The sequence below is a fragment of the Pyrgilauda ruficollis genome, unplaced genomic scaffold (assembly GCF_017590135.1).
Source record: "Pyrgilauda ruficollis isolate IOZ18807 unplaced genomic scaffold, ASM1759013v1 scaffold57, whole genome shotgun sequence".
NCBI classification, from domain to species: domain Eukaryota; kingdom Metazoa; phylum Chordata; class Aves; order Passeriformes; family Passeridae; genus Pyrgilauda; species Pyrgilauda ruficollis.
In genome coordinates this window covers 7,571,917-7,585,767 of record NW_024527377.1, presented here as the reverse complement: position 1 = coordinate 7,585,767, position 13,851 = coordinate 7,571,917, and the positions used below count along the sequence as shown (strand labels likewise).

At 63.3% G+C, this 13,851-nt stretch overlaps 1 protein-coding gene across 1 annotated transcript; it reads right to left on the bottom strand.

Annotated features, from left to right (window-relative positions):
• Window positions 1–6,886: 6,886 nt before the first annotated feature.
• FGFR4 (fibroblast growth factor receptor 4) lies at window positions 6,887–13,454 on the bottom strand. Its single transcript, XM_041482080.1, has 18 exons — window positions 13,329–13,454; window positions 12,873–12,977; window positions 11,661–11,930; window positions 11,466–11,555; window positions 11,177–11,343; window positions 10,967–11,090; window positions 10,495–10,685; window positions 10,247–10,385; window positions 9,971–10,164; window positions 9,586–9,731; window positions 9,321–9,442; window positions 9,111–9,221; window positions 8,783–8,973; window positions 8,255–8,377; window positions 8,109–8,179; window positions 7,708–7,845; window positions 7,535–7,640; window positions 6,887–7,448 (listed from the first exon to the last, which is right to left on the bottom strand). Exons 2-18 carry the CDS (start codon window positions 12,943–12,945, stop codon window positions 7,302–7,304), a joined length of 2,403 nt encoding a protein of 800 aa, XP_041338014.1. The 5' UTR covers window positions 12,946–12,977; window positions 13,329–13,454; the 3' UTR covers window positions 6,887–7,301.
• Between the last annotated feature and the right edge of the window lie 397 nt (window positions 13,455–13,851).

The window sequence follows — 13,851 nt, the reverse complement described above, 5'->3', positions numbered from 1 at the left end:
GCCCGCCGCTGCCCTTTGTTTCCCCCCCCCCTCTCCACGTCCCGGCCGTGCGGGAGCCCCCGGCCGTGCTGGCGCCGCGCTCCCCCCGCCGGGCTGGGCCCCGGAGCAGCCGCTCTGCACACCCAGGCGGGGAGCGCCCGCTGCCCCGGCCTCGCTGCCCCGCAGGCGCAGCTTTTCCCCACTGAAACGCTGTCCTGGAGCGGCTGCGGGCTGGCACCTCAGCGGGGCACTGAGGACTTGCCTCCTCCCAGCCTGCACACCTTGGCAGCCCCACTGAAGGCACCTGGCTTCCTGGTGCCCCTGCGGTCTTGCCCAAGCACTCCCTCTGCCCTGTCTGTGGCTGGTGATGGAGCAACCATTTCTCCCAGCATTTGCTCCTGAGGAGCCTCACCAAGGTCCCCAACCCACTGTCACCCCACTGGTGTGCTGCAACCACAGAGAGACTGCCATGCTCAGCTCATGCCTCTCCAGCACACCCACGGAGGGTGGGGTGACTCGCCAGGAAGCTCATGACATGTTTGTACCTTCGAGGTCTCAGCCCTGGGCTCAGCTGGTGGCACCTGACCTATTTTAGGCCCTTTCCCTCCATGCTCACATGCCATAGTGACATGTGAGAGTTGTGGCCATGCTGTGGCGCTGAGTTCTAGTATGAACACAGTTCTCCCCACCTTCAGAGAGCTGGGGCATCACCCAGCGTGCCTGGATCCCTTGGTTTACACCTGAATGGGGGAAATACATTGTCCATCTCTCAGCGATCGACTGGTAGCTGCAGCCTGGCACACCTGGGAGAGGGCCCAACAGCCAAGTTTCCTCCTTTCTCATTGGAGCAACCTGCCACACACGTTTCTGCCACGTTCCTAAAATAAAGCTAGTGGTTTATTTATACCCCCCAGGGGCAGGCAGGGCATGTGCAGAGCAGGAACGCCTGATGTCTTCCCAGAACCAGGTGTCTGAGGCCCAGTGAGTGACCTGGGAAGATGTTTAGGACTGTTCCAAGCAGGGCAACTCTATATCCTGGGCACTGGCTGTCACCTGCTGCCTTCCTTCTGCAGAAGTGCCCCCTTTAGGCTGCGAGGGGAGAGCCAGGGCCACCATCAGGACACCTCCCAGCCTGGTTTCTCCCTGGGAGCCCTTGGTCCATGGGCACATGGCACAGCACATCCCGATGGGACAGTGGTGTGCAGGGGCTGCACTGCTTGGGCAGCAATGCCCAGGCAGCTCTGCGCACCCCGAGGCACGTCCACATCCCGCTGTCCCAGTGGGGCCCCGCAGCGATCCACCTGCAGCCATGTGGGTATGGCTCAGGGAGGAGCAGGGCAGCGGTGGCGGGATGCCCTCAGATGCGCTTCCCATCTGCTGTGTCACCTCTGCCCGTGCCACGGCCAGCGCCCGCAGGAAGGGCCCTTCTCCAGCCCTTCTCTTCCGGCACAGGAACAGGGAAATGGCATCCCGGCCACTGCCTCCCGCTCCCGCCCGGATGTGCGGCACAGCGGGCAGCGTGGCCGGCCCTGCCGCCTCAGGGCTTTGTCTGCGGGCTGCAGCGGGGGGCGCGGGCGGCTGCGGCCTCCCCACCGCGGGGTTCGCCCTCAGCTCCCCACCCCGCCATCGTGCTCACCCCCAGCCCAGCCCCGCTCTCAGTGCACGCCGGGGCTCCGGCCGGTCAGGCCGGTAGCCACGGATCCGCCCGGCACTGCGGGCTCCCTCTGCAGGCCCCTGTGCCCGCGCACAGATCGCATGGTGTCCCCACGGGAACGGCCCGGTGCCCCCACGGGAACGGCCCGGTGCCCCCGCGCCCGGCGGGAATGCGCATCCCCGGCTCCCGCCATGGCCGCTCCCCGCCGCCGTGGTGATGCAAAGGGACCGCGGCCCCGCACCGGGGGCTCCCGCGCGCTCCCCCCGAGGGAGATGAGAGCGTCACGGCCAGCCGGCGGGGAGCCCCCACCCCAGAGTGGAGGGAGCTGTGGCCCACGCGGGTCCCACGGGAGCCGTGGGCAGGATGGGCTGGTTGCGAGTTGCCTCCGGCCGCGGATGTTCGCCGGGGCGGGGCCTGGGGGGAGCGCGGACCCCGGGGGAAGCACCGGGATCCTGCACAAAGGGCCGGGGGCGGTGGCTGGAAGCCGTGGCCGTGGGGCTGGATCACGGCCGGGAGCGTGGGCGAAAGGGTTAAGGAGTCGCGGCGGGCAGGGGGAGGGCTGGCCCGGCCAAGGGAGAGGAAGGAAGCAGAGGAGGAGAGGAGCGGAGAGCATCCTGCCCGGAGGGTTTGCCGGGGGCCCCCTTTCCCCCAGGAAGCGGTTTGCGTGGCTCGAAACCGCAGGGATGGAGCGTCGGGAGCAGGGGCGATGGGTGCGGCTCAGCCCGGCTCCCTGCCCGCAGGCTGGCTGCACCGGCCCCGTGTCCCTGGTGCCGGGGCTGCTCCTCCTGCCGGGCTGACCTCTGCTTCCCAGGTCCCTCACCTCGCAGTCCCCCCGCCCAGGTGCTTCCATGGCCCCCCGAAAACTTGCGGGGGGCAGCCCACGGACACACAAGGGCAGTGGGTGCGGGCAGCACCGCTGGCGCGAGCTGCAGGGGACAGGAGCCATCACTGCTGAGCAAATCCGCCCGGCGCGGAGGAGCTATCGCTACACTGTCACCTGGAGGCCGGTCCCTGCAGCAGCCATATGCAGCATGGGGATAATCCCGAGGGGCCGAGGCCCAGGGTGCCTGTCTGGGTGCTGAAGCTGCTCTCGGGGACCGCCCTGCTTCCCCAGCCCTCAGGTTGCCCCCCATCCTCAGCTTAGGGGGAGTGCAGGGCTCTCAGCCCTGAGCAAGGAGACCGAGCTCACGCTGGGCTTTGATCCATCCACCCAAGGTAGAGCCGGGTTCACCAGGCTCGAGTGCCCATGGGGTGCCCTCCCCACACTGCTCCTATCACCTGGGAGGATACAAACAGGATGCACATTGGGACACAGAGTAGCTCTGCCACCCAATCCCCTGCCCTGCCCCACTCCCAGCCCCATCCCCCGGTGCGGGTGATGGAGAGCAGAGCCAGGATACATCCCCATGCCGCAGACCGTTTTTCCCAGTTGCGTTTGTCATCCTTCCAACACAGTCCCTTGCCTGTCCTGCCGCGGAGGCCACTGTCACCAGCCAAATGCGGGGGGTGTGCGATACTGGAGCTGCTCACCCCCTCCGTTCTGCCCGCCCCGCGCAGCTGCTCCCGCCGGCCGGGAGATGGGGCTGAGAGTCCGCGGCTTCCCGCAGCACCGGCGGCTCTGGCCGGCGGGCGGGGGGCTACGGGCGGGGGTCCGCAGCATGGGACCACCGCCCTCGCTGGTACTCCCAGCCTGGCCTCTCCCGCTGGGGCGGGGGTCCGTGGTGGGGCTGGGGGTCCGCAGTGTCGCTGGAGCCTCGGCTCTGCCGCTGGGGGGAGAGGGGGTGCGTGAAGAGAGGTGCAGAGGTGTGTGTGTGTGTGTCTGTGTGTGATGCTGTACATGTGTGTGTGCATGTGTGCATGTCTGTGCATGTGCGCGTGTGTGGATGTGTGGATAGGGATGGTGCTGTACATGTGTGTGGGTGTGTGCATGTGTGTGCATGTGTGTGTGTGTGGATGGTGCAGTACACGTGTGTGTGTGCGCGTGTGTGTGTGGATAGGGATGGTGCAATACACGTGTGTGTGTGGAAGCGGGTGTATGAGGGTGCATGGGGGTTTTGTGGGGGATGTAGTGTGTGTTTGGCTGGAAGTGAGTGCTTGCATGGGGGGATGTTCCTGGAGGGTGTGCCTGAGGTGTGTGTGCAAGGTGGTGTGAGTGTGCACACATAGACGTGCGTGTGCAGGTGCTTCTGTATGGATATGGGGTTGGGCACATGCCTACGTGTCTGTGTGTGCCCACATCAGTGTGTGAGGTGTCCCTGGACGCAGGAGCTGTGGCGGGATCCAATGTTTGGATTCCTCCACAGGAGAGATGGGGCCGTGCCTCAGCCTCTACTCCGATGTGTGGGTGCTCATAGGCCCCTTTTCTCTGCCCGCTGGCCCATGGGGGCTCTTCCCTCCCTTCGCTGTCTGGGCACATGGGGCACAGGCATGGGACAGTGACAGGCAGGTCGTGGAACAGGGGCTATGGCAGGCAGGAGCAGCCAGAGGGGCAGTGCCAGCTCCTCCTGCCAGCAGGGCAGACAGCAGCCTGGTGCCTTTCCGCCCCGCCAGCCTCATCCTCTCCTGCCCGGGGGCAGAGGCTTTCTGCATCTCACAGAAACCAGATTCTCCCCAGAGATAAAATCCTGTCGCCTTTGTTTTGTGGAGAAAAGACAACATCAGCTCCCGGCCAAACAACAGAGTCGTTAAGCGAAGGCATCTCCGGGCAGGGGCTCGGAGCCACATCCCGGAGCTGGAATGAGGAACCAGCTGGTGTCCTGGCCCCTGGGGTGTTGTCTCCCCCAGGGCTCAGCATTCTTCCCAGGACCAGAACCAGATCCATCAGCACTCAGCATTTCCCCAAGGACTACAGCAGCTCCCCCAGGACTCAGCATCTTTCCCACACACCCCCTTCCCTCACCCCAGACCAGAACCACCTTCCCTAGGGCTCAGCGTTTCCCCGGGGATCACAGCATGTGCTCCAGGAGTGCAGCATCCCTCCAGAACGACAGTACCAGCACAGTGGGGTGGCTGTGAAGCTTCTCAGCCCCACCAACACCCCACATCCCATAAGGACTCACAGACATATCCCAGAAACATGCAAGGGGAATCTGCAGCCCTGGAGTGGGCAGATTCTGGGGGGGCAGCAGGTACATGGCCCCAGAGCTTGGGCAGACGGGATGCCCGCGGGCATGGCCGGGCAGGGATCGGTGCCAGGGCCCAGGAGCAGGCGGCAAGGGGGGGTTGCAATGGTGGGGGGTGTGGGAACGCTGCCTCAGGAAACCAGCAGGATTTACTGGGCTACACACTAAATCCCCCTCACAAAAGGGGCCTGTTCGTGCGGACAGGATGCTGGTGGCTCAGCCACACTTGTTTGGCCAGCAGAGCCTGGCGGATTAAGGACAATTGGTTCAGCCCTGACAGAAAATACCAGGAATGTTAAACAATAAAAACTGCCTCCAGTTGTCGTGGGGCTGCAGGACGCCCCGGGCTGCTTCCCTGCCCAGCCATGGCCTCGGCTGCCCTGTGCCTGGCAGAGCTGGCTCGGGCACAGCCCATGCACCCACTGCTGCAGCTTTTGGGGGTTCACTGGGGGATGTGGTGGTGCCTGGGGATGGGCTGAGGGCCATCCCTCCAAGCTGAGACAAGCAGGTGGGCACAGTGCTGAGCACAGCCAGGACCTTGGAAGCATCCCTGGGCTGCACTGGTGTGGGTTGTTGGGCTGTGGGTAGCAGGTACTGCCTGCAGCTGCAGCAAGCCTTTTAAATGTGCAGGGACTGAGTGAGGCTTTGGCAGGGAATGGCAGGTCCCTGCTCACCATGTCCCCTTCTGCCCCACTCCTTCCCTTTGGTATTAAGAATTAGCAAACCCACCTATGCCTCACCCTGTGAAATTGTCTGTGGTCCTGTTTTCCAGGGAAAGGGCAGTGCAGGGTGAGCAAGAACCGCCCGCCCTCTGTGCTGCCCTCAGCACGGAGACCCCGTTCTGAAGTGAGGTGGGGGCAAGCTGAGCACAGCCCCTCTCCGTGCTCAGTCTCAGTCCCGGCCGGGATCTGGGCAGTCCCTGTGGGCAGCTTGGGCAATTTGCCCTTCAGCGTGTGAATGCCCTATTCAGGGCTGTGTGAAATGCATTGGTTCTGGCACATTACAGGACAGCTGGGATCCTTCCCGGGCAGGCAGGCTGCCGGCACAGGCAGGTTTCACACCTGCCAGGGAGCTGTCTGCCTCCACCCACCCTGCTGGAATGGGGGGCTCCTCCCAACAGAGAGGGGAGCTGGGCTGGAGATGGAGGCTGCAAGCATGCCAGAGGAGTGGGATCCCCAGAGCAGCCCTGTGAGGGGTTTTGAAAAGGAGGGGACACCAGGATGGCTCTGAAAGCTGTTGGGCTCCCAGCACATACAATTCACAACACCCATGGCTGTGTCAAGTCCCAAGTTCTGTGTCTTGTGATCCCAGACCCCAGCACCACCACAGCAGCAGCCAGAATCTAGGGACTCCCAGCTGCCCTGGGCCCAGGTCCTGCCCCACAGCACCTGCCAGCCCCCATCACCTTGGGCTGTTTTGGGGCAGGCTGTGCCAGAGCCAGCTTCCATGCTGGAAGAGGCAGCTTCCAGGCAGGGGGCTGTGAGTGCAGCTGGGAGCTGAAGAAGGAAACCAGATCCTGGGACTAACGGCCGGCAAAGCCTGGCTCTAGATGAAACCCTAGACCCAGGGAGCAAGCTGGCAGGAGGGGGTGAGACAGCTGCAGCCCTCCTTGCCCACGCTGCCGTCATTGCTGGGCACCACAGGGCAAGGGGGGGCAAAACAGGCATCAGAGAGCAGGGGCTGGAGACCCCAACTTGTGCTCCCATGGGCTTTGGGAGACAAAGCCCATATCTCACTTTTATCTGGAGTGCTGGGCCAGCCTGGGCAGGAGGGTGCGGGGGGTCCCCAGTGCGTGGGGCTGGGCCCCAGAGCACTTTCCCAGCCTGGGAGCCCATGGCAGTTGGGGGATCAGTTTCAGGGCAATGCTGGTAGCGGAGTTCACGGTGGCTTAGTGCAGCAGTGGCTAATGGGGAACAGATGCAAGGGTGCTTTGTGCTGGAGCAGGCCTGGAGGCACAGGAGTGGGGACATCACTTCCTGCACCTGTGGCACTGTCTCTGTGTCCCCCAGGAGTGATTGCAGGCCCTGAACTGGCTGGGGCAAGGAGGCAGTGAGGAGGCAAACTCTGACCTGCCCTCCAAGCTTAGGTGAGCTATTTGTGCTCCAGGAGCAGCCCAGAAACTGCATTGGGGTGTATTCCAAAAAATAATTTATCAGGTTGAAATTTCATGTACATAAATATTCATCTCTGTGGCTATGTACAGATGCAGCAGGAGCCTGGCAGCAGTGGGGCTCCTGCCCAGAGACACTTCCACTGAAGCACTGGCCATAGCCCATCTCCCTGGGCAATGCCATGGGCATCCCAGGCAGTGCCCACATGGAGAGGCTCTAGCTCCTGCTGCCCCACAATACCAGGCAGATCTCAGCCAGGGCTGATGGCTCAGTGCCCAAAAGGAGCCCAGGGAGAGGGTCACCCTGCCCTGGTGCTGTGGCTCAGGGCCCTGCCCACCCACTGCTCAGCCCGGACAAAGCAGGTACCTTTGGGAACCCGGACCCCCTCCCTGCAAGGGCAGAGGTGGCTTCAGCATCACCCTTCCCTGCCCTCCCTTAAGTCCTCACGGTGGGGTAGGAGAAGAGGTGAGGAGCCAGCGGCAGTGGGTCATGGGTGAAGACGGAGTCATCAGAGGAGCAGGAGCTGGCAGTGTCCTCGCAGGAGGGTGAATACTGCTCGAAGGGCATGGAGAGGTCCAGGTACTGCAAGAAGGGATGATGCCATGACCACCAGTGCTGTCAATGCCCACACTGCCCACTCCTCACCCATCAGACTCCCCTCCTCTCACCTCCTCTGAAACAGCTGCCAGGATCTTGTCCAGCCCCTCCACGAGCTGCTTGAAGGTGGGGCGCTGTGAGGGCACAGCGTGCCAGCACTCCCTCATCAGCATGTACCTGGGGACGAGGGAGGGTTAGCAGGGTCTCACCGTGCCCCCTGCCCACCCACCTGGCTGGTACTCACAGCTCGTGGGTGCAGTTGGATGGCCGGTCCATGCGGTGCCCCTCCTTCAGCAGCTTGAACAGCTCCTCCACAGGGATGCCAGGGTATGGGGAGCCCCCCAGTGTGAAGATCTCCCACATCAGGATCCCAAATGACCACCTAGGATCACACATAGCAAAGGGAGGTCAAATACATCCTAGGGCTCTCCCCCAGCCTGGCCCACTGCACCCTGCAGTGCTGTTGGAGCAGGGATGGGAGAGGGTGGATCACCCCTGGGGAATGTGCCCCACTGTCCCCACAGAGTATCCCCATTCTGCTATGGGGATCCTCTAGTACCTGCATAGCCCCACAGTGCTGCCTTGTCCCACACCAACAGCATCCTCAACCCACACCCACAGACCCTCATTCCCCTCAGGACTCACACATCGCTCTGGTGGGTGTAGACACGGTCAAACAGGGCTTCGGGGGCCATCCACTTCACTGGCAGGCGACCCTATGAGAGCAACCCCCTGCTCAGCTCAGCCCTGACTGGGGGTCCCTGTGCCCCTATCCCAGGAGCCCCACTCACGTTGCTGGTTTTCTTGTAGTAGTCGATGTCGTGAACGTCCCTGGCCAAGCCGAAGTCAGCGATTTTCATCACACTCTCTGCTGTCACCAGCACGTTGCGGGCAGCCAGGTCACGGTGGATGCACTGCCATGGGGAGCATCACCCGCAGGGGTGTGAGATGGTGACTCCAGCTCCACATATCCCCTTCAAACACCAAAATCACTGTTTCCCTCCCACACAGCTCCCAGCACCTCTGCAGTGGTGGGGCCATTCTGTCATCTGGCTGGTTGCAGTGACAGGCACAGAAGGGGGGCCACATACACTTCCCCAGGAGGTGGGTCAGGCTTTGAATCCCATATTTTTGGTGAGGTACTGCCTTGAACTTTGCTGGATGGGGCTAGCAGGTTCTGAACAGCCTATGGGAATTGGCTGGGCTCCCTTTCCACAGGGACAGTGGGTTCACCAGGGATACACAGCTCCTCTGTCACCACCATGCCCTCCCCAGCTGCACCCAGCACAGGTGGTCCACGCAGGCCATGCCAGCCATACCCGTTTGGACTCCAGGTACTCCATGCCACGGGCCACTTGGTAGACGCAGGAGACCAGATCCTTGAAAGACAGCTGCTCCTCAGGCATTGCGATGACATCAAAAGCGTAGTCAGGTGTCGGGGGGCGGCGGGCACGGAGGTACTCACGCAGGTTGCCCTTCGCAGCAAACTCCACAATCACGTACAGTGGCCCTGGGAAGAGTGGCCATGTTCTCAGCCCCTGCCCTGCCTTGTCCCTTCCCAGTTAGCCACTGACCCCAGTAGTCCACATCCCTAGTCCTGCTCCATGCCCATGCCCTGCCCAAACCCTGCCTGCACAGCCTCCTCACCATCCTGTGTGCAGACTCCCAGGAGGTTGATTATGTTCTTGTGTTTGTCCATGAGCTTCATCATCTCCATCTCGGATATGAGGTCAGCCAGGTCCTTGTCGGTGGCGTTGTCTAGGGAAGGAAGGCTGTGTCATGATGCCAGCTGGGTGGCACCCCTGCCCAGCACAGATGCCACCTCTGTTCCTGGGACACTGGCACAGGAGCCGTTACCTTTCAGCATTTTGACAGCCACGGTGACGGCTCTGTCCGGCCGGTCTCTGTCTATGCCGTAAGCCTCTGCCCGCACCACCTGGCCAAAGCAGCCTTCTCCCAGGGGCTTCCCCAGCACCAGCCTGGCAGGAAAAAGCAGAACTATGAGAGATCACAGGGATGGCCTTATGGTGGCCAGAGGCCTCCCCATCCACCACCAGCATGCTGCTGTCCCTAGGGCAGCTGGGGAGAGCAGCCCCTGTCCCTGCCCTGCATGGAACCGTACTTGTCCCGGGGGAACTCCCACTTGGTGTCAAGGGGCAGGTCCAGCTCCATGACACCAGCCAGCATTGGGGCACAGCTGGAGGAGAGACGGGTGACCCGCATCAGGGATGTGCTGGACTTCCCGGAGGAGCTGGAATCCAGGGAGAACTGTGGAGAGAGACACAGGTCCTCAGCCATGCATCCCATGCTCCAGGGCCCAACAAAGATGCAACAGAAAAGCAGAGATCTCACTTGGAGCAATGGGGTGAGGGAGCTGCAGGGGGAAGTGAGAAGGGCAGCCCCAAGGCTGGCAGCAGGGTAAGGTGTGATGGGCACAAGTGGCACTCCTGGAGCCCATTGGTCACCAAGGTTCCCCTGCATTTCTAGGGCTCAAGTTTGGTACCCACCTGTCGGATGAGCGGGAATTTGGAGAGCTTGTGGACTGCCATAGGCTCCAGGTGCTGCTTGCTCGACTGAGTCTGCATCCGGCACAGCACCACAATAATAATGGCCATGGCCACGGCCAGTGAGCCCGAGGTGTAGATGATGATGTCTGTGTACTTGGTCTCTGGGGCCTCAGCTTCCCGCACCAGCTCCTCTTCTGCAGGGAGTGAATGAGTTGGCCTGAGGCATGCCCTCTGCGTGCTGGGGATCCCAGACCCACACCAGGACCCCACCCCTACCTGGCAGGACGGTGAGCCAGGCAGACTGGTAGGAGAGGCCGATAGAGTTCCCTGCCAGGCAGGTGTACTCGCCAGCATCCTCCATGGACACATTGCGCAGGTACAGAACCTCCACCTCAGAGCTGTTGATATCTGCAGTCTGTCAGAGAGGGATGGATGGTCAGTATCACTCTTCGGGGAGCTCTGTGCACCCCTGTCACCACTTTAGCATGGGTATCTGGGATCTGAGTGCTTCCAGCCCTTGTTACCTTGAGCACTTGCACATAGGGCACCCCATCGGGGCCGTAGTTGCTGCCATTCACTTCAATGTGCTTCAGCCACTGGATGTGGGGCTGGGCATCACTGTAGACCTTGCAGAAGAACTCCACATCGCTGCCCACCAGGGCTGTGGTATTGGCGGGCAGCCCAGCCTGCAAGATGGGCCTGTGCGGGGACCTCTCTGCGCACAGGGAGCAGAGCAATGTCACTGACATGGTGGCCCAGAGCAGAGGCTCCTTTCTCCCTCCTTCTCCACCCACCATGGAGCTACAGAGAGCCCTTCCCCAGCCCTAAAACAGACCAGTGCAACCCAAGTCTGGTCTCCATCCCATGTCCCTGGGTTGTGAGGGACATGTGAGCTGCATCAGTGGATAGGCCACAAACAGAGGCTCCTGCATCCCTTTCCCTGACCCCACCAGGCATGAGGAAGCCCAGACCAGCACCATGCTGAGGAAGCCTCACCCAGCACGTCCAGAAGGTAGCTGTAGCGGATGCTGCCAAACCTGTTTTCCACCAGGCAAGTGTAGTTGCCGCGGTCAGAAGGCACCACGCTCTCCATCACCAGGCTCCAGTGCTGGTGCCGGAGCTACAAAGGGGGAGGTAAGGCAGTGAGGTGAGTTGGGGAAGATGGATCCTGGGAGGGAAGCTGTGCTGGGAGGAGCTGGCCCGTACCCGGATGCCCCCGATGCGGTGCTCCCCTCGGAACTCGCGCCCATTCTTGAACCAGCGGATGCTGGGGCTGGGGCTGCCTGAGGCCGGGCAGCGGAACTTCACCGTGTTTCCAGCAGGGACTGCATACAGCTTCTTGTCCATCCGGTGTGGGTGAGTCCAGTAAGGAGCTGGGGACATGCAGGATGCTCAGTGGGAGGGGGTCTGTGCAGGGAGCAGGAGGCAGCAATGCCCCATGCCCCTGGTTCTGCCCCACCTGCCCTCTCCTGTAGTGCCCCAGTGTGGCACTGACCTCTGTGCACATAGACAGACCCCTCATTTCGGTCTCCGTGGGGACTGTCCCCATCACTATCTTCATCATCATCACCTGACGCCAGGGAGTCTGCAAAGGGAAATGGGTTGAGAGGGACATCCCTGCCTGCAGGGCTGGGCAGGCAGTGGCTGCATTGCTGCCCTGGGGGTAGCTGGGTGCTGCTGGAGCTCCTACCCACGACAGAGATGGTGAAGTTGCGCAGGACCTCTCCAGTTCCCCGTGCCCGGCACACATAGAGCCCCGAGTCCTCATAGGCAACCTCTGAGATCTCCAGCAGGCTCTGACGGAGATGGATGCGACCCCCCGAGACAAGTGGCCGGGACTCCTTGTACCAGACCACACTGGCACCACTCTGGTTGGCGTCACAGTACAGCTTCAATGTGTTGCCTGGGTCCAGTAGGAGATGTTCGTCTTCTGACTCCAGCAAGGGTCTCTCAAATAGCTCTGGAGAGATGTGGTGAGCACCCACCCCAGTGCTCACCCCTCCCTGACAGCAGGTCCCCTCCATATGCCCATCCTAGTGTGGTGTGACACAACCCAGAGCCTGGCTCTGCCACCCAGCGGGTAAGGGCTGGACTCTGCCCTGCAGCACGGGGACATTGTTTCCCCAATGGCATGTCCCCGTCCAAGGCCACATATGCCACTATCCTTCCACCACTCCCAGTGGCGCAGGGTGCTCCAGCTTGTTCTGCCTTATTGAAAGACGGCAACAAACCCCTCCAGATACCCATCGTCGGACCTCTACACACCCCAAGCACGCCTGGGACCCCTACAGCGTGGTTGGCCCTGGCAGTGCCCGGGCTGGCAGTGGAGCCCAGCTTGCCGATGGCCAGCAGCAGCATGTGCACATTGAGGGCAGAAACAACCTGGCCGCCAGCACAGCAATACCACGGCAGCCCCGCTGCCCACGTGCAGGAGCCTGGAGCACATGAGTGTGTCTCCAGCCCAGTGCAAGGCCAGCACAGGAGGGATGTGGGGCAGCTGGTCTCTGGTCCCCAGAGACGCGTCCTTCTCCCGCACCCACCATCGCGAGGCACAGAGTGCCCGCATTTCGCCAGGAGTCACACACAACAACCACAGCCCACAGCGGTCTCGCAACCCCTCTCTGCCACGCGTGTCCAGGGAGCGAGCCAAGCCCCCGCAGCACAGGGAGAGCCTGGCTGGAGCCACCCTGACCCTTTCAGCGATGGAAACGCTGGTCCCTGTGCCATGTTCCCAGGTCCCGCCAGCCCTGCCCTGCAGGCAGAGCGGTTGGGGCTGCGTGCCCAGGGAAAGCACCCGCATCCCAGCCCGGGGTGGCCGCCCAGCTGGGATGGAGAAAGTATTCAGAAGGCACGAACCAACTCCCGCCGCCCCCCGGCTCCGCTTCCCCCTCCGCAGCCGTACCTGGCTCCATCGCCCTGCCCCGGGCAGCCGCCGCCAGCAGCAGCCCCGCCACGACCTGCAAGAGCGGCCGCATCTTCCAGGCCCCCCCCGCGCGGGGGTCCCACCCTGCGGGACAGGCAGGGTTGAGTGAGCGATCCGGGCGGGCAGTCCCCTCCTCTCCCGAGGCACCGGGGAGAAACAGCGCGAGGTCCCCAGGTCACCGCGAGGGTGGGTGGGCATGGACGGGAGGCAGAGCACGGGGGTCCCTGGGCAGGAATGGGAGGAGGCACGGAATGGGAAACACCCCGTTTGGGTGTCGGGAATCCGACCTCTCTTGCCAGCGGCAACCCGGTCAGGGCGCTAGGGGAGGTTAACCGGGGGCGGGGGACCGCGGGGGATCCCAGGGAGGGGGACAGTATCCCGGGACGGGGGGGCCCGAATGGTGCCGGGGGCGAGGGTCGCGGTCGGCGTGGTTACCGGCGGTGACTGGCTCCTGCGGCGGAGCCGCCTGCGCTGCGCGGGCCGGGGCAAAGTCCGGGGACAGCGGGCTCAGCGCCGCCGAGCCCCACACCGTGGCCCCATGGCGGCAGGGCCGGGGACGGCTCCGGGCTCGGGACGGCTCCGGCTGCGGGCAGGGCTGGGGCTCGCTCCGGGCTGGCTCCGGCCCCGCTCTGCCGCCGCCTCGGGGGCGCGGGCACTTTGTAGGGACGCGCTCGGGTTACAGCGGCCCCGCCCGGAGCGCTGGGGAGGCGGGAGGGGGGAACGGGGACCGGCCTCGCTTCTCCGGCATCTCTGCAAACCGACCTGCCGCCGAGCTGGACGGGGGAAGTCGGGGGATAGCACCGGCCTTTCCCCCCGCAGCAGCGAGAGGCGGCCCCCAGCCCCCTCCATCCCGGCTCCGCCGGCGCAGCCTCCCCTCGCGGGTGAGGAACGCAGGGGGCTGCAAAACACCCGGGGCTGCTCTCCTGCGCTGTCCTCCAGGCAGAACCCACGCGTGGGG